The sequence below is a fragment of the Mobula hypostoma genome, chromosome 15 (assembly GCF_963921235.1).
Source record: "Mobula hypostoma chromosome 15, sMobHyp1.1, whole genome shotgun sequence".
In the NCBI taxonomy this organism is placed as follows: domain Eukaryota; kingdom Metazoa; phylum Chordata; class Chondrichthyes; order Myliobatiformes; family Myliobatidae; genus Mobula; species Mobula hypostoma.
Genome location: NC_086111.1, coordinates 55,073,069 through 55,093,119, shown reverse-complemented (window position 1 = coordinate 55,093,119; position 20,051 = coordinate 55,073,069). Strand labels below are relative to the sequence as shown.

The following is a 20,051-nucleotide window of genomic DNA, read 5'->3' as shown; positions in this document are numbered from 1 at the left end:
TCACAAAAGAAAGATTATTTAGGGAACTTTATATAAATAAGTAAACTTTTGCTACTGAAATTAGTATATGGGATGAATTTCAATGTTATGTCTTCAATGTTGTGTAAACAAATGTGTGTGACTTCTGGACACAGATCCAGCCTTCAGCTCTAAAGTTTGACCAACCTTGATGTTGGAACCCAATGCTTCAACAAGTTGCAACACAAAGTTATAGAATATTAGCTCAAATGTACACCAGTGTTTCATAACAGTTGAGCCATTAGGACAAGAGCAACAAAGAGGGGGAACAACACTCACGCCAATCTTATGTACCTCCTTTGGAACATTAAGTAAACATTAGCAGAGGCTGATAGCTGTCCACTTACTCAGCATCTCAGTGAAAGGATTATGCATATCAGTGGGATATCAATATGAAGTGACATTTCTAGATAACATATTTTATTTTATAGGCTGGGCTTAGAACCCTACATGACATTGGACCTGAAATTCGTAGAGCAATTTCATGTGATCTACAGGAAGAGGATATTATAGAGGGGGCTCGAGAAGATGATGAGGATATATACAGAGTAAGTGGTTGGTTCCCACTTGTTCCCAACATTGAGTTACATGAATCACCAAATGATTGTCATGGTATAACATTTTACCCAAATGAATGCTCGAGCCAATTTTCCTGCAACAGGAACTACCAGACATGACAATCCTTTGCTGAGAAGAGTAAAGCTGATAAGCTGATGTTTAATTGCATAAATCAAAATACAAGCTGGTAGGGAACTAGCTCATTTGATTTACTTCAAAATTTTCAAAAAGTAGTCCTCCTCAAGGTGATTTTTCATTGGTGCCAAGGCAATGATGTTAATACTTTACCAAGAACTGCCACTGCCCCGAAGTTCAGCCTTGAGATCATGATATTTATTGTCAACACCATTACTATCGATCCATTTATGGCATCACTTTGGCTGCAGTGCCAAGCAATTCAGTGACATAATGCTGTTTTTTTAATATCACAAATTTGAAAATTAATCATAAGGTAGAGTAAAGTAGATTTTCAGGTATGAGTCACCTTTGTAGCTTTGTGCCAAGATGACGATAATCTTCATGTCATGTTCCTTTTGGAGCCTTGCAGTGAAACTTGCACCATATTGACGCTGAAGCTATTCCTGGGCACACTTGGGAGAAGTTGATATTTTCAAGATATAATCCATTTGCCCAACCCCACGCATTAATTATTTCAATCCCAATCTACGTCTGCTTCCTCTAAACTGACGTACATAGATTTCGCTGCTGTTGCTCTCCTTCCCCTGTCATACACCGTCTTCAAAAAGCCAGGTCCTGCCCCTTTCTCTCCATTTGTTACATACAGCCATCAAGTTGCCAGTTCAAACTGCCAGGCCCGACTGGGTCTGTGGATGTCTTCCCCACAATACACTCTCTTCACTTTGATCCTAGCCTCTCAAAGGATCACAGCTGGTGCCAAAGATTGTGCAGCATTTGTTAAAGGGACAGCTGGAGTTTTCAGCCAAGGGACAATGATCAAAATGGTTGCTGGGATACTTCATTATATCCATCAAGCTCATCCTTTAGGGTGGACTAAAATGTTTTGAGATGCTGTTAGATAGATATAATGCTTTTGCCTAGGTATTGTAGAAGTCCATTCAGATGACAAGTCTACGTGCACTAGTATGTGCACAATATATTATGAACACTATGTGTGTGCTTTATACCATTTTAAATACCAAATAAAAACTGAATTTCAAACTGAGTGCAATTTCTGTATCTTGCATAATAAATATCGCCCTTTACTCTGAGGTAAAGATTTCTCTGGTTGATCTCTTTCTGGCCATTAAATACCATTAAAGACAATTGGATTTTGGGCTGAGCATGTAACTGGCAGCCAGTCTAATACTAGCCAAGCAGAATTTCTAGCCTAGAATGCTTTGCACGTAGAAGTAAATTATCTATCTCAAATAGATTAGTAAAAACTGAAATAATTAATTGCTAATTAACACCTGTTTGTATTCCCAAAACATTATTGAATGTACATTAAATCAGTAATTGGTATTACTTCTAAACCAGAAGACATTAGGAAGAAAATAAAATCCATTTAGTTCAACCATTCCGTTTTTCCAATGTTGCCAATAAATAAAGGAACAATTAACAATTAAGTTTTACTAATATTTACTGATATAAATCAAACAAGAATCAAAGCTGCAGAGGTTTCTTTAAAAAAATACTCAGGGCAAATTTTAAAGTACCTTCTCAAAATCCAGTATGGAAAAATCTGTATGGCAACAACAGTGAGAAAAGCTAATCAAGGTAGTGTTCTCCTTTGCTCAGGACAGTGATCCTGGTTTAAATATAGTGGTTACATTTGGTTAAGAGGCTTTTGAAATATGCTTAATAATGAAGAATGAAAACATTCTCCTGCTGCAGATTTTAACAAACTAACTGAAGGCAAGGGAGAATTAGTATTGACAAGCTGAGGTGACAGGAATAATACACAGATCCAAAAACTAAATAAGCAAACCAACAAATTAATATATGATCAGGACATCATGGTATCATGAGCAAAATAAAGCCATTACACTCGCTTTTTATCAAAACAAAATAAATCAGGTGCCAGGAAGTGTTCAGTTAGCATCTTCACTTATTATTAAAAGTCTGCACCAAATTATAAAGCAAAATTTGATTTAATTACTTACATGTACTTTCAACCATTGGCATTTGAGTAAGCATCATTCTGCATGTGAAATGAATCCTTACAAATTCACTCAAGCTTGCATCGCTTGCTGATTACTGATCCCTCTCATAGCAGTACAAAGCAGTTTTGCTTTTACCTCATTGTTTTCCATTGTGTTATGAATTAAGAGGAGACATACTGTATCTGTGCAACAGGAGTGAGAATTGTTATGTCCTGACCTGCTCTTGATTCAATCACCATGCCTGAGATTTGGGGGTTCGATAGCAATACAATCTGGATGGAAGTTGTGACAGAACAAGCTTTCATCACAGTTCCAGCCACTGTAATGCATCCAGATTCTGCCTGCGATCATCAGTCTACGGGAAATACAACATAGTGCAAAGTCGTCTTGGATGTTAACCAATGACCAACTGCATCCTTATGGCACCTTTACCTGAAACAGCAAACAGGGATACCTTGATAAAATGACTACTGGCAAAAATTCAGCCTCAAACTAAGACCCATGCTTCAAGGTCAATGATGAGACCAAGGTTGTGATGATCTGGAGGCTTACCTGGCCATGCTTTCAGTAGCTCTGGTATTACATGGCTAATTTCTATAATAAAATTTCAAGTTTTCTTTGTCTAATATAACACTTTTTATGATGTTTGCTGTATTAATGATAGAATATTACAGCTTAATCTGCCTTTTAGTAACTTAAAATGGAATTTAATTTGGACCATCTTTCTTTTGCTGTTTTGAAGAGAAGTGGTGGCCTTTTTGGCAACCATGTCAATCATATGGCTGTAGAGGAAAGGAATTTTTTACAACAAACAAATGTCACACAACGACCTCTGCAGGTTACACGATCCTCAACTCCTCCAACCGCTGATTATGACAAACACCCTCCTTCCACCAACACTGAGAATTCCATATCGCACAACCAGCATAACCACAGTTTTCATGGAAAGGTATCACCAAATTCCACTAATGTGAACCTCAACAATGCAAATGTATCCAAAACTGCAAATGGAAAAGATAATGGCTCCTTAAATCATGAACAGCCAACAGGAAAAAATCACAATTCCCAAGCATCAGACCAAGAAATCCCAAGGAAATCAAGCACCAGAAGGTAAGAATTTCAATACCTTCTTTTTGCTGTAATGAAAGCAATGTTTTTAATTAAAGCCGTTCCTCATTGTAATTTATTTCATCATAAATAATTAAACAAAGGACAGCAAATGAAATGAGAAAATGAAAAAGTGCAGTTAAAAATAAACAGCTTAACTACTCAAATGCTCTTTTACATTTCTTGGTGCCTCATTTAAATTGGTTGTTTTTGAGGTATTGAAAGTGCATATCAAACATACTTTCCTAAAATGTCTTTCTAAACTTGCACATTGAAAGATCCATTCCTTCACCTGTCTCATGCAGAAGGCGGAGATTAGTGCCCCCTTTCATTAAAGGGCTATTGGTACATTAGCCTCAAATTGATGTGGACAAGAGGTGCATCTTTTTTGAAGCAGGATCAGTATTTGTGCCGTTTAATTTCTCTTTTGATTAGTGAAAACATTGAAATATGGAAAATTGTAGCTAGAATAGTCCATTCAATATGACCGTGAATAATCATCTGCCCAATCTCTCCCTGTACCTCTTGATGCATTTTGCATCTAGAAATGTGTCTATTTAAAAATATTCAGCACTTGAATTCCACAGCTCTGCGAAAGCAAATTCCACAGATTCACTACCCTCAGAATGAAGAGAATTGTGTTTATCTCAGTTGTAAATATCTTACCCTGTAAACTGAGACTATAACCCTTTGATCGAGATACCATACCCAGGGTGAGCATTACTGTCTGCATCCAGAATCTTACCAAAGTTTTGTAAGTTTCAATTACATCCACTCTCATTCTCTCACTCTCTAAACTTGAGTAGATCTAAGCAGTCCCTCAAAGCAGAGAATGACTTATTTCCATTCCTGTCCCCTGGGTTCTGAGATGCCTAGTGAGAACAATATGAGAACCAAAGTTGGGATGAGAAGATGATATTGGCAAATGGGTAGGTAGGGTCTGTGAGGCAATATGCCCTTCTGCCACTTGCACAGAGTTTTTGTCTGCTCATGATGTATGGTCTTGAGGTTCTCAATAATATCCATAAATCCAAATTGAATTCCATGCACTATAGGTTCCCAGGAATCAGTGGGAAAGAGGTACTACTTCAAAGAAATTTTTGAATAGTTTTCTATCCAGTATAAGGCATGTGGCCTGCCCAACTAGACAGCCTCAGTGTTAAGAATGTTGTCCTGGGAGACAACACTGACTGTTTCATAGTCTTCCGATAAATCTGGTATGGTTTATTATTGAAGCATGTACCAAGATGCATTAGAAAGCTTGTCTTACACACTCATATTAAAATCCTTTCATTACACATTACATTGAGCTAGAATAAGGTAAAGTAATGACAATGCAGAATAAACAGTAAAAGGTACCAAAGGAAGTGCAGTGCAGGGAAACAATAAGGTGCAAGATTTTAACGAGGTAGATTGTGAAGCCAAGAGCCCATTTTACTGTATAAGAGGTCCAGTCAAGAGTCTGGTAACAGTGGCATAGAAGCTGTCCTTGAGCTTGGCGATATGAGCTTTCAATCTTTTTGTATCATTTGCCTGATGGGAGAAGGGAGAAGAGAGAAGAGGTAATGTCCGGGTAGGTGGGCTTTGATTATGCAGGCTGCTTTACTGAGTCAGTGAGAAATATAGACAGAATCCACAGAGAAGAGCCAATTCCTGAGATACGCTGAACTGTGTCCACAACTATTGTAATTTCTTGCAGTCATGTGTAGAGCAGTTGCCATAGCGAGTTGTTATTCACCCAGACAGAATCCTTTCTATGGGGCACTGAAAAAAAAAGGAGGATTTTGCATGCAGTATTAGTGGTATTTTTATGCTGTATTGAGATGACCAATATAGGCAGCCCAGGTGACAGAAGTGTATATGTGGCCTCAGTTGGTTAAAGGCTGTGTTGGTGTATTGAAGGTAGTGGTGAATTTCATTATTGATGTCTTCCTTCACCAAGAAATGGCTTCTGAGAAATGGAAAATGGTCCACACTTTCCAGGGTCTTGATATAAACCTTTGTTGTCAGAAGACAGTGTGGTACAATGGGGACCACATTCGTGGAGGATCTTTGTCTTGTGGGTGCATGACCCATCCATTCAAATGCTTTAGTGAATGAGTTGATGAGGTCTTGGTGCTCGGCCGTAGAACGTGTGCTAACACAAGTAACATCTGCCTCCTCAAACCTATTAATCAGATTCATTCTGAATTGCCATTCCTGAGGTCCCATTAGTTCTGAAGATTAGCTCCAGTCCTGTGGGAAGTTTGATGGATTGAGGCACAAGCTTATTGTGAGAAAGGCTGAGGAAAGTTATGAGGCAGTTTTGTAGACAGCAGAGAGACTTTTATATAGTTACCAAAGTCGAACATGTTCTTTGTTGAAGATGTCAGAATTACCACAGGTGTCCTGGCTTATTCTCTTCTTCCCAGTTCTGGACAATGAAATTATGGATTTGAAATTGACCGCCTTGGTTTTCACTGGGGATACTGTCTGCCCCAGAGGTCTTATTGGCCTCCTTTATTCTCTTTGGTTAGGAGTAGTAGCTTGAAGGATGAAGGATGCTTATGTCAAAACCATGAACCAGTGAATGTTGATTGCCTCTCAGATTAATTCTTGTCTCTTAGTCTTAGATGTTTTGGATCATGAGTGGATTTTGCAGTGCTGAAAACATTCATTTATGTTATGACTGCCCATGAGTCACAGAGCCTCCTGTGTTCTCTTCATCCACCTTACATTCTGTGGGCCCCAATTTTCCTTTTTTGCTGGATCTCTTCCTTCAGGCACCTGTTGTGTTATTTTATTTCTCTTGAGGAAAGAAGCAGCTTCTAATGCACAAAGTTCTTGTTTATGGCCAATTAGCTTCTGGATTTTCTTGTCATTGTCATCAAACCAGCCCTGGAAAGCCTTGGTAGGAAAGCCAGGAGCCTCAGCAACACACACAAAATGCTGGAGGAACTCAGCAGGCCAGGCAGCATCTATGGAAAAAAATACAGTCAACATTTCGGGCCGAAACCCTTCAGCAGGATTCTGTCAAGCCAGGGGTCTCTTCACAGCTGCCAATTCCACCTCTGTGGCGGGGGACGCTGAATCATCAAATCTTTATCGTTGGGGAGCTCATCTTGTGACAAGTGTGTCCCTCTCCCGGCAACTTGATGTTCCAGGGTCTGAACTTCATATTGCAAAGCAGAAGCTACCTAGGCACAATTTCTTTTAGTGCAGGTGAACTTTTGCCCAGCAGGTTTCACAGAGTAAGGGGAAAACCTGCATGCTGACGTTACCTTCCTAGTCAGTACATAACTCAGTTGACACACACTTCATCAATTCATGGTTATTGAATCCTTGCTCTGAGCTTGCTATGCTAATTCCAATAGATGTCGTCACTAGCTTGTGATTTGTTCTATTAATGCTAAAAGCCTGAGGCTCCATCTAGTGAATATAAAGCAAGTTGACTCATAGTGTTTGAAATACCATATCTCAAAAGTTTGAGGGCACTGGTATGACACATGAAAATTCTAACAAAACCAAATATAGTCTTGACAGAGTGCTGTTGAATGGTATGGGAGTCTAAAACAGTTGGAGATTGTGCTCTGCTTCAAGACTTTGCACACATACTCTTTTTACTCTCTCTAAGCAGACATGGCTGAGCTCTAACCACAGTAACACAGTCACCAAGTCTCCATCTCATATTGATATTATACCAGAGGAAGCCTGTCTCTTCTTCTGTATGTAAGCATCTGACTTCTGTGCTATGTTTAATGCACTTAAACTCGGAGCTGTTCTGTTCTACTCTGTATTCAAACTGAGGGAGCCTCTTTCCCCTTTGTTTCTGTTCAACCCAGGGAGCCCCTGAGAAGAATATAAAGAAGAGAAAATGGTATTCACAGTGAGAGCATTGCAAATCTTCAAATTCTGGAAATTTGAAATGAAAATACAGAGCACTGGAAATACAGATAGTATCTGTAGAGGGAGAAAAGCAGAGTGAGCATTTTAATTTGTCAACCTTGTAGGACAGACTAATGTAGAACTAAATATTTACCTAGTTCTCACATTCCCTTTAAACTAACTTGGCTGTGCTCCATCCCACATTCACAAACTTATCAGCACACGACTTGCCCCATGCAAAGCCATGCTGGCTCTTCCTAATTAGGTCATAGTTTTCCAAATGCTCTTAAATTCTATCCTTAAGAATTCTCTCCAATAATTTTCCTACCATTGACATAAAACTCACCAGTCTGTAGTTTCCAGGATTATCATTGTTTGCCTTCTTGAATAATGAAATAACATTAGCTACTTGCCAATCCTCCGGGATCTCACCTGTGGCTAGAGAGGACTCAGAATTATTGGTCAAGGCCTAGCAATCTCTCAGTCTCTTGCCTCTCTCAGTAACCTGGGATATATCCCATCAGGCCCTGAGGACATCCACTTTAATGCTCTTTAAGACACCTAACACTACCTCCTCCCATACTTCAAAATGTCCTAGCACTGTTCTTGGCATTGATCTCCCTATCCTCCATGTCCTTTTCCTTGGTAAATGCTGATACAAGGTACTCATTAAGAACCACACCCACACCCTCTGCATGAAGAAAATGTTCCCCCCTTTATCCTTGGGTGGTCCTACCCTCTCCTTAGCTATCCTCTTGCTCTTGATGTATGTATAGAATGCTTTGAGATGCATGGGCATGCACTTAACTACAAGGAATAAAGATGTAGACTATTGTCTAAATGGTGAGCAAATTCAGAAAAGGAGGTGTAAAAGACTTGGGAGTGCTCATACACTGATTCTGTGAAGTTTAATTTGCAGGTTGAGTTGGTGGTGAGAAAGGCAAATGTAATGTTAGCATTCATTTCAAGAGTGCTAGAATATAAAAGCAAGGATGTATTGCTAAGACTTTATAAGGCATTGGTCAGACCACACTTGAAGTATTGTGAGCAGTTTTGGGTGCCTTATCCAAGAAAGGATGTGCTGACATTGGCGAGAGTCCAGAGGAGGTTCATGAGAATAATCCTGGGAATGAAAAGGTTAACATATGAGGAGCTTTTGATGGCTCTGGGCTTATACTGGCTGGAGTTTAGAAAAATGCTAGGATCTCATTGAAACCTATCAAATGTTGAAAGGCCTAGATGGAGTGGATGTGGAGAGGATGTTTCTTTTCTTTATTGATCTTTTTATTGATTTAAAAGGAGCATAAATACAATCAAAAGGAGAATTATTTCAAATATATATATCAGTAACAATACAAACTGAGATTAAGATAGACATTGTCAAAATCATACATATTGTTAAGCTAGTATAAAATATATAATAAAAAAATGAAAACAGCAATTCTCCTCTTATCAGTTCATGAAGAGGAAAGAAAAAACATTGAGTTTAAAAAGGAGAGGAAAAAAACCCCACTACACTATATATAAAAAAAACAACAAAAAGGGACTGGGCGGTCCATTTTGAGGATACGATCAAAAAAAAAAGAAAGATTTTCTGATCAAATCTAAAACTTTGAGAGGATGTTTCTTATAGTGGGGTAGTCTTAGCACAGACTCAAAACTGAAGGACATCACTTTAGAACAGAGATGAGGAGGAATTTCTGCAGCCAGAGGGTAGTGAATTTGTGAAATTCATTGCTACAGATGGCACTGGTTATATTTAAAGCAGAGGTTGATAAGTTCTTGATTAGTCAGGGTGTCAAAGATTACAGGGAGAAACAAGGAAAATGGGGTTGAGGGGGATAATAAATCAGGCATGATGGAATCTCCTAATTCTTATGTGTTATGGTGTGCCAGATTAAGGGAGATTTGCTGTAACCTGACAAATTGATGATATGCCCCGGGACATGGAAAGTCTCTGCTTTTGACAAGGTCCCACATAGGAGATTAGTGTGCAAACTTAAAGCACACGGTATTGGGGGTAAGGTATTGGTGTGGGTGGAGAATTGGTTAGCAGACAGGAAGCAAAGAGTGGGAATAAACGGGACCTTTTCAGAATGGCAGGCGGTGACTAGTGGGGTACCGCAAGGCTCAGTGCTGGGACCCCAGTTGTTTACAATATATATTAATGACTTGGATGAGGGAATTAAATGCAGCATCTCCAAGTTTGCGGATGACACAAAGCTGGGTGGCAGTGTTAGCAGTGAGGAGGATGCTAAGAGGATGCAGGGTGACTTGGATAGGTTGGGTGAGTGGGCAAACTCATGGCAGATGCAATTTAATGTGGATAAATGTGAAGTTATCCACTTTGGTGGCAAAAATAGGAAAACAGATTATTATCTGAATGGTGGCCGATTAGGAAAAGGGGAGGTGCAACGAGACCTGGGTGTCATTATACACCAGTCATTGAAAGTGGGCATGCAGGTACAGCAGGCGGTGAAAAAGGCGAATGGTATGCTGGCATTTATAGCGAGAGGATTCGAGTACAGGAGCAGGGAGGTACTACTGCAGTTGTACAAGGCCTTGGTGAGACCACACCTGGAGTATTGTGTGCAGTTTTGGTCCCCTAATCTGAGGAAAGACATCTTTGCCATAGAGGGAGTACAAAGAAGGTTCACCAGATTGATTCCTGGGATGGCAGGTCTTTCATATGAAGAAAGACTGGATGAACTGGGCTTGTACTCGTTGGAATTTAGAAGATTGAGGGGGGATCTGATTGAAACGTATAAGATCCTAAAGGGATTGGACAGGCTAGATGCGGGAAGATTGTTCCCGATGTTGGGGAGGTCTAGAACGAGGGGTCACAGTTTGAGGATAGAGGGGAAGCCTTTTAGGACCGAGGTTAGGAAAAACTTCTTCACACAGAGAGTGGTGAATCTGTGGAATTCTCTGCCACAGCAAACTGTTGAGGCCAGTTCATTAGCTATGTTTAAAAGGAAGTTAGATATGGCCCTTGTGGCTACAGGGGTCAGGGGGTATGGAGGGAAGGCTGGGTTCTGAGTTGGATGATCAGCCATGATCATAATAAATGGCGGTGCAGGCTCGAAGGGCCGAATGGCCTACTCCTGCACCTATTTTCTATGTTTCTATGTTTCTATTCGGGATATTAATTCAAAGGAAATGCTGGGATATGTCCATGAAAGGCAACTTTGAGCTGTTGTTTTTTTCTTCATCCTATCAGTCTTGGTGGAGGGAAGTGCTGTTGAAGGAAGGTTTGTGAGTTGTTGAGTACTTGAGTCTGTAGGAAAGCTTATTTGTAGTATATATCATGCAACAGACTGGTTGCATTATTATCTGAATAGTTGTGATCGGAACCAGACCCTAGAAGCATTGATAGATAGTCTCACTCCTGATCTTAAATGTAAATGATGAGTGGAATGTGGTAGAATTGGTGACACTTCTGAGAATTCCTGGTCTGATCTCCTACCTGCGCTCAGTTATTAATCATTTATTGAAAGCAGAGGGCGACTGGATGGTTCCCTTGCTATGAATCCATCAAATATAGACTTTGTGTGATTAAATACTCACCACTCCTTTGGATGAATGCAGGCCCAACATTCCTCAAGATAATTACCCCTCCACATCATACGTATTCATCCTATTTGCTACTGGTCAACTTGGCTTCAGTATGTACGGACATGAAAATTACACATTGAGGCCACTGGTGACCTATAGTGAAGGAAAATTACTCATTTCAACTGTTCTGACTTCAGCTCCCATAATGATAATTTCTACCACCAGCAAAAACACAGACATCAGGACCTATAAACACCATCATCTCCATGTTCCCTTGCAAGTTGCACACCATCCAATAATATCCATTTACTGATATTGTTCTTCCTCACTAGGTCCAAACCCTGGAACTCACTACTCGATAGCATTCTGGGAGTACTTTTCCCAGCAATTTTCTAAAGCAGGAGTGAATTCAGAAGTCAGAGGTGCAAAGGGACTTATGCAGGATTACCTAAAGGTTAACTTGCAGGTTAATTCTGTAGTATGGAATGCAACCGCGATGTTAGCATTCATTTCAAAAGGACTGGAAATCAAAAACAAGGATGCAATGCTGAGGCTTTATAAAACAGTGGTTAGACCACATCTGGAGTATAGTGAGAAGTTTTGGGCCCCATTCTTAAAAAAGAATGTGCTGAAATTGGAGAGGGTCAAGAGGAAATTTATGACAATGATCCCAGGAATGAAAGAACATAGAACATAGAATAGTACAGCACAGTACAGGCCCTTCAGCCCACAATGTTGTGCTGACCTTTAAACACTGCCTCCCATATAACCCCCCACCTTAAATTCCTCCATATACCTGTCTAGTAGTCTCTTAAACTTCACTAGTGTATCTGCCTCCACCACTGACTCAGGCAGTGCATTCCAGGCACCAACCACTCTCTGAGTAAAAAAACCTTCCTCAAATATCCCCCTTGAACTTCCCACCCCTTACCTTAAAGCCCTGTCCTCTTGTATTGAGCAGTGGTGCCCTGGGGAAGAGGCACTGGCTGTCCACTCTATCTATTCCTCTTAATACCTTGTATACCTCTATCATGTCTCCTCTCATCCTCCTTCTCTCCAAAGAGTAAAGCCCTAGCTCCCTTAATCTCTTATCGTAATGCATACTCTCTAAACCAGGCAGCATCCCGGTAAATCTCCTCTGTACCCTTTCCAATGCTTCCACATCCTTCCTATAGTGAGGCAACCAGAACTGGATACAGTACTCCAAGTGTGGCCTAACCAGAGTTTTATAGAGCTGCATCATTACCTCACGACTCTTAAACTCTGTCCCTGGACTTATGAAAGCTAACACTCCATAAGCTTTTTTAACTACACTATCTACCTGTGAGGCAATTTTCAGGGATATGTGGACATGTACCTCCCAGATCCCTCTGCTCCTCCACACTACCAAGTAACCTACCATATACTTTGTACTCTGCCTTGGAGTTTGTCCTTTCAAAGTGTACCACCGCACACTTCTCCGGGTTGAACTCCATCTGCCACTTCTCAGCCCACTTCTGCAACCTATCAATGTCTCTCTGCAATCTTCGACAATCCTCTACACTATCCACAATACACCAACCTTTGTGTCATCTGCAAACTTGCCAACCCACCCTTCTACCCCCACATCCAGGATGTTAATAAAAATCACGAAAAGTAAAGGTCCCAGAACAGATCCTTGTGGGACACCACTAGTCACAACCCTCCAATCCAAATGTAATCCCTCCACCATGACCCTTTGCTTTCTGCAGGAAAGCCAATTCTGAATCCACCTGGCCAAACTTCCCTGGATCCCATGACATCCGGCTTTCTGAATAAGCCTACAGTGTGGAACCTTGTCAAATGCCTAACTAAAATCCATGTAGATCACATCCACTGCACTACCCTCATCTATATACCTGGTCACCCCTTCAAAGAACTCTATCAGGCTTGTTAGACACGATCTGCCCTTCACAAAGCCATGCTGACTGTCCTTGATTAGACCATGTTTCGCTAAATGCCCATAGATCCTATCTCTAAGAATCTTTTCCAACAACTTTCCCACCATAGACGTAAGGCTCGCTGGTCTATAATTACCCGGACTATCCCTACTACCTTTTTTGAACAAGGGGACAACATTCACCTCCCTCCGATCCTCCGATACCATTCCCATGGACAACGAGGACAAAAAGATCCTAGCCAGAGGCTCAGCAATCTCTTCCCTTGCCTCATGGAGCAGCCTGGGGAATATTCCGTCGGACCCTGGGGACTCACCCATCCTAATGTATTTTAACAACTCCAACACCTCCTCTCCCTTAATATCAACATGCTCCAGAACATCAACCTCACTCATATTGTCCTCACCATCATCAAGTTCCCTCTCATTGGTGAATACCGAAGAGAAGTATTCATTGAGGGCCTTGGTCGCTTCCACACCCTCCAGGCACATCTTCCCACCTTTATCTCTAATTGGTCCTACCTTCATTCCTGTCATTCTTTTGTTCTTCACATAATTGAAGAATGCCTTTGGGTTTTCCTTTACCCTACTCGCCAAGGCCTCTCATGCCCCCTTCTTGCTCTCCTCAGCCCCTTCTTAAGCTCCTTTCTTGCTACCCTTTATTCCTCAATAGACCTATCTGATCCTTGCTTCCTAAACCTCATGTATGCTGCCTTCTTCCACCTGACTAGATTTTCCACCTCACTTGTCACCCATGGTTCCTTCACCCTACCATTCTTTATCTTCCTCACTGGGACAAATTTATCCCTAACATCCTGCAAGAGATCCCTAAACATTGACCACATGTCCATAATACATTTCCCTGCAAAAACATCATCTCAATTCACACCCGCAAGTTCTAGCCTTACAGCCTTATAATTTGCCCTTCCCCAATTAAAAATTTGTCTGTCTTCTCTGATTCTGCCCTTTTCCATGATAATGCTAAAGGCCAGGGAGCGGTGGTCACTGTCCCCCAGATGCTCACCCACTGAGAGATCTGTGACCTGACCTGGTTCATTACCTAATACTAGATATAGTATGGCAATCCCCCCAGTTGGCCTGTCAACATACTGTCAACAAAGGGTTAATGGGTGGGGAGCATTTGATGGCTCAGGCCTGTCCTTGCTTGAGCTTGGAAGAAATGAGGGAGGAATTTCATTGAAACCCACTGAATATTGAAAGGCTGAGAGAGGACCTTTCCAATAATGGGGGAGTCTAGGATTAGAATTCACAGCCTTCGAATAGAAGGATGTCCCTTTAGAAAAAAGATGAGGAATTTCTTTTGCCAGAAGTTGGTGGTCTTTGGAAACCATTGTCACAGATGACTGTAGCAGCCAAGTCTTTGGATATATTTAAGGCTGAGGTTGATATGTTCTTTATTTGTAAGGACATCAAAGATTAACAGGGATAAGGCAGGAGATAGGGTTGAGAGGGAAAATAAATTGGCCATGATCAAATAGAGCAGATTCAATGGGCCGAATAGCCTTATTCTGCTCTTATGTCTTTTATGTTCTAATTCAGAAGGCTGCTCACCACAATCCTTTCAAAGGCAATTAGAAAATGGTATGACCACCCACATACCATAAGATCCAATTAAAAATTTTCTGTTACTTGCCACTTTTGGTAATAGTGTGTCTGACTAATGTGGTTGGCTATAGAGCCATCATCTTTTGGTGTTCTGAATTTGAAAGTAAATGTAGCATATCTAAGTTTCCTGATGGTACTAAATTGAATGGTAATTGAATACTAAATTATATGTGTGTGTGTGTGTGTGTGTTAAGTGACTGGGCAAGTTGTCTAGTAAATGGAGTACAATTTTGGTAAATGAGGTCATCCGCAATGGAAGGAAAAGTAGCAGATCAGATTATTATTTAAATTCTGAAAGATTGCAGCATGCTTTTGTGTAGAGAGAGTGTGCTGGTGCATGAATTGCAAAAGGTTGTTTTGCAGGTGCAACAGTTTATCAAGGCGGCAAATCTACTGTATTGTGTGCAGTTCTGATCTCCTTACTTGAGAAAAGGTATGCTTGTTTTAGAGGTGGTGCAGAGGAGGTTCATAAGGTTTAGCCTATGAGGAGAAATTGAGGAGCCTAGCTACTTGCTGAAATTCAGATTAATGAAAGGGGATTTTATAGAAATATAAAAAAATTATGAATGGGGTAGATAAGATGGAAGCAGCAAAGTTATTTCCATTGGTAGGTGAGACTGGAACTAGGGGACAGACAGTAGCCTCAAGATTCAGGGGAGTAGGTTTAGTACTGAAGTGAAGAGGAACTGCTTTTTCCAGAGAGTAGTGATCTGTGCAATTCTCTGCCCAGGGAAGCGGTAGAGGCTATTATGAATGTGTGTAATAGCATTCTTCAGTCAGGTCCTGGCTCTAAGGTATCCTGTTACTGAACATGAAATGATAAATGATAAACAACTGTAGCAAGGCAGAAAGGTTACAGATTATGAACGTGGCTACTGCTTGATATTCACAACTTATGTTATCTAATTTTGGGTTCACTTGTGTTCATACTGTATTTATCAAATAATCATTAGATTGTAATGCATTTTGATTTTACACCGAGGTCATATTGATAAATACAACATAATGTCACAAGATCAGTAAAGTATAAAAATTATAAAATATTTGCCCGTTTAATCAAAGTCTGAGAATTACTGTCAGGACAATTCACTATCATGATTCCAATCAAAATTGTGCACCATGTGGCAACAATTTTATTTTAACCTCCTTTGTGACACCAGCTGAGTTCAACTTTAAAATAAGATATAGGAGCAGAATTAGGCATTTGGCCCATCACATCTGCTCCACCATTTCGTCATGGCTGACCCATTTTCCCTCTCAGCCCCAATCTTCTGCCTCCTTCTGTGTCCCTTCATGCCTTGACTGAAATGACTGCTATGCCTTTTTTGTTGCAGATGGTGTCATTGAATCAGGAGATGGCTTTCTGCCATTGTTGAGGCATGAACACCTTGTTCCCTCTAAGAATGCAGCAGATTAAATAGGTGCATTATTAGAAAGATTACAGAATTTGCATGAAGTATGCATTGGGTAAACCAAGAATATTGGGTTTATTTCCAGTTGAGTTTACTCCACTCTGAAACTCATCGCTAATTTTTGTTTTGTCCGAACACTGCAATTTCCAGCTATTAAAATTAGCAATTGAAAGAATTTTGTCCTGTGGTTAAAATGAGTAAAAAAAAATTGTGCAAATCTTGGTAGCTTCATTTACTGTAATTATCAGATCATTTTAGTATGATTGGAGATTTTAATACCAGATGCAATGACATCCTGGTATTTAGAGGCTATTAATTAAATTTCATTAAAGGTTATGTTTACACTTAAAATCTCAACAAACATTATAACTTTTTTTCCATTTCGAGGTTCAGTTTTCTATGCCACTGATTACAATTACACCAATTTCAAACTCCTTTTGGGTAAGGATGGTAAATTAAGCATGAATTTCAATAGGCGGTCCACATGAGAAAAGAGTCATCGTTTTGATGTTAAATGTAACCTTTTAACATAATACGTTTGAATCTAAAAGTAGAGGTTAACATAAGCACAATAAGCAATTAGACTAATAATCTGTTGGCTTTTAATGTAAGATTAATGTAGAAGAATAAGAACGTCATGCTGCAGATGTGTTGAGTCTTGCTGAGACCATACCTTAAGTACTATGTGCAGATTAGTTCTCTGTACCTAAATAAAGGATTTAATTCCCTTGGAGGTAGTGAACTATAAATCTATTAGATAAGCAGAGGTTCAGGTGGTGGTTATTACTGTAGTACAAAATCCATTAGCTTGGAGAAATTAGTTCAAATTTCAACACACTGTTGTGGGATTTTACCTCAGATAATAAGCTACTATTAGAAATGGCTCTTGGGAAGCTACTGGGTATGCTGTTGCTTAGTATAGGAACATTTGGACTGGACAACAAATGCTTGAGTGTTCCAGCAGTGTACAAAGAATGTAGGGAGTAAATCATGAGGTTACTAAAACATAGAACAGAACAGCACAGCACATACAAGCCCTTTGGCCCCAGATGTTATGCCACATTTTTAACCTACTTCAAGTTCAATCTAACCTTTCTCTCCCATATGGTCCTCCATCTTTCTTTCATCCATGTGTCTATCTAAGAGTCTCTTAAACATCAGTAGCGTATTTTCCTGTACCACCACCCTGAGAGCACATTCCATGCACTTCCTACTCCGTAAAAAACCTACCTCTGACATCCACCTTCCCCCTGAAATTTTCCTCCAGTCACCTCAAAATTATGTCCTCTCTTATTAGCCTTTACTATCTTGTGGAAAAAGCACTAGCTGTCCATTCTGTCTATGCCTCTTATCATCTTGCACACCTCTATCAAGTATTCTCTCATTCTCCTTCAGTCCAAAGAGAAAAGTCCCTAGCTTGCTCCAACCTTTCCTCATAAGACATGTGCTCTCTAATCCAAATAGCATCCTCTTTAAAGCTTGTACATCCTTCCTATAATGAGGTGACTGGAACTGAACCCAGTACTCCAAGTGTCGTCTAACCAGAGTTTTGCAGAGTTGCAATATTAACTTTTGGATCTTTAACTCAGTTCCCCCAAGTAATGAAGGACAACACACCATATGCCTTCTTAACCACCCTATCAACTTGTATGGCAACTTTGAAGGATCTATGGAAAGTGTTCAGAAGATCCCAAGATCCCTGTTCCTCCACACTGCTAAAATACTGCCAATAACTTTGTGCTCTGCCTTCAAGTTTGATTCTCCAAAGTGTATCACTTTTCGCTTCTCTGGGTTGAACTCCATCTGCCACATCTCAACACAGCTCCTCATCATATCAATGTCCTGTTGTAACCTACAGTTTTCACACCACTGTATCATCTGCAAACTTACTATCCTACCCTTTCACTTCCTCATCTATGTCATTTATAAAATCACAAAGAGCAGGCACCCCAGAACAGATCTATGTGGAAAACCACTAGTTGTCCAAGAAAGATGGAGTAATACTGGGCAATACACATTTGAATTAGACACTTTGCAAGGTGCTGATAGTGTTGATGTTGAGAGGCTGTTTCCTCAGATAAAATTTGGAACCAGGCATCACAATATTGAGTTGTCCATTCAACCCCAAAGTGAGCATTTTTTTTCCATGATAGCTTTCACCATTGAAAGGATGTGGGTGTTCATTCATTGATTTTATTCAGATTGAGATTAATAGATATTTGGCCATATAGGGAATCAAACAGTATGTGAATTAGGTAGGAAATTGAACATGTGTGGATCTGCCTCTAATTTCTGTCAATCTTGAAAGATCTTTTCATGTATGAGCAGAAAAGTTATTGAAATTTCTGTATTTCCTTAATTTTTCCTACTTTCTGGACCAGAATACGTTATTATGAAACTAATACTAGGTATGTTTTCTTAAATCTTCATATTCTTTACACATTTCATTTTTAACATATATTCACTGTCTTGACAGCAGAATACTTAATAGTTTTATTTTGTTAATGTTGAAATAGCAACTAAATTTATATATATTTTATGTTTATTTTGGTTTTGATTCTATAAATTGCAGTACATAATCAGGTTTGCAGTTTATAAGTTTTTTCTTTTCTGCACATAAATGTTTTAATGTATCTGTAAGCTTTGCATGTGGTAGCAGCTTTGAAATCTATTAAATAAAAGAATGCCCAGTATTAATGCTATGTCTTGATTTTCTATAGATCAGATTCTGGCGAAAGCTGTCTGCCCACAATTTGTCGAGAGGAGACAAGACCAGATGATTGGTTTGAGGAGGAGCAATATTCAGGAGATCAGGAATATTATAGTGGGGAGGAATACTATGAAGAGGATACTATACAAACAATGGATAAGTAAGATACTTTTGTAGTACTAATATATTTAAAAATCAGCTATGAGCTAAGTAAAGTTCGATTGTTTTTAATGTAACTTGTTTTAGTCTCACCACAGTTTTTAGAGTTCAATTCCATTATCCTCTACGCATTAAAAAATAGGGGCAATTATTCCTTTGCAGTGTGCCATATGTGAATGTGAAATAAACAACACATTCTGAACCCTTCCCCACCATTTTTAATATTTCATTAGGACAAAAGATTATTGCTGCTTTAATAGAACTATTTTTGAGGCATTATGTTTTATGCCAATTCTATGATGCAAATTATACCAGTTTAGTAGTGGAATACCCTATTCCCAATCTGCAGATTGGCAGGGGCAGGAAACATCTTTCAAGGTTTAACAAAGAGTGTTTAAGTGGATTACATACATTAATGAGAATTCTATTGCCTATAGGCACTCCTCCACATAAATAATTCCCACTGAGAATCTGTTCTGTGTGAACTCACAGATATTAGCTTTAACATTCTTAATAGGTTTTACTACCAATATTCACCACCATCCTAAATAGGTTTTCCATAATCAAACATGTACTTCCCAAACTTAGGGATTCGATCAAATAGTGGAAACTAGTCCTAATTGATGATGGGATGTAGGCTTTCGGGTCTTCTGCCAGGTTAAATCTAGCACAGGATCTGCAACCCTATTGATTTTAATGTTAACAGTGGGCTGTGAATAATAAATGTAGGGGAAGACAAATTCCTTGCTATTAAATATTTCAGTTTCATTAATGGTTCCATTTATTTATACACTTTTTTTTTAAAGTTAAAGCTACCTAAAATGTTTGTAAAATGATAAGTTTTACATTGTTTTAATTGTTCACTTAATCTTTTGTTGTTTTAAATGCTTCTGAATGTCAAAAAAACTTTAAAACTCTTCAGCTTTTCCAACAGGTAAAGATAGAGTCCAGTACAGTAGGGTTTTCTCATCCACATCTGGTGGAAAATGCAAGAACACTGCCAA

The 20,051-nt window shown here is 39.5% G+C and overlaps 1 protein-coding gene across 1 annotated transcript in view; it reads left to right on the top strand.

Moving 5' to 3' along the window:
- Positions 1–20,051, top strand: part of LOC134356872 (voltage-dependent L-type calcium channel subunit alpha-1D-like) — a 395,212-nt gene that overhangs the window by 362,581 nt on the left and 12,580 nt on the right. Inside the window, exons 43-46 of the mRNA XM_063068094.1 lie at positions 450–566; positions 3,442–3,809; positions 18,560–18,586; positions 18,899–19,048. Of these exons, the coding sequence (XP_062924164.1) occupies positions 450–566; positions 3,442–3,809; positions 18,560–18,586; positions 18,899–19,048 (662 nt within the window). The remainder of the gene's footprint in view (positions 1–449; positions 567–3,441; positions 3,810–18,559; positions 18,587–18,898; positions 19,049–20,051) is intronic.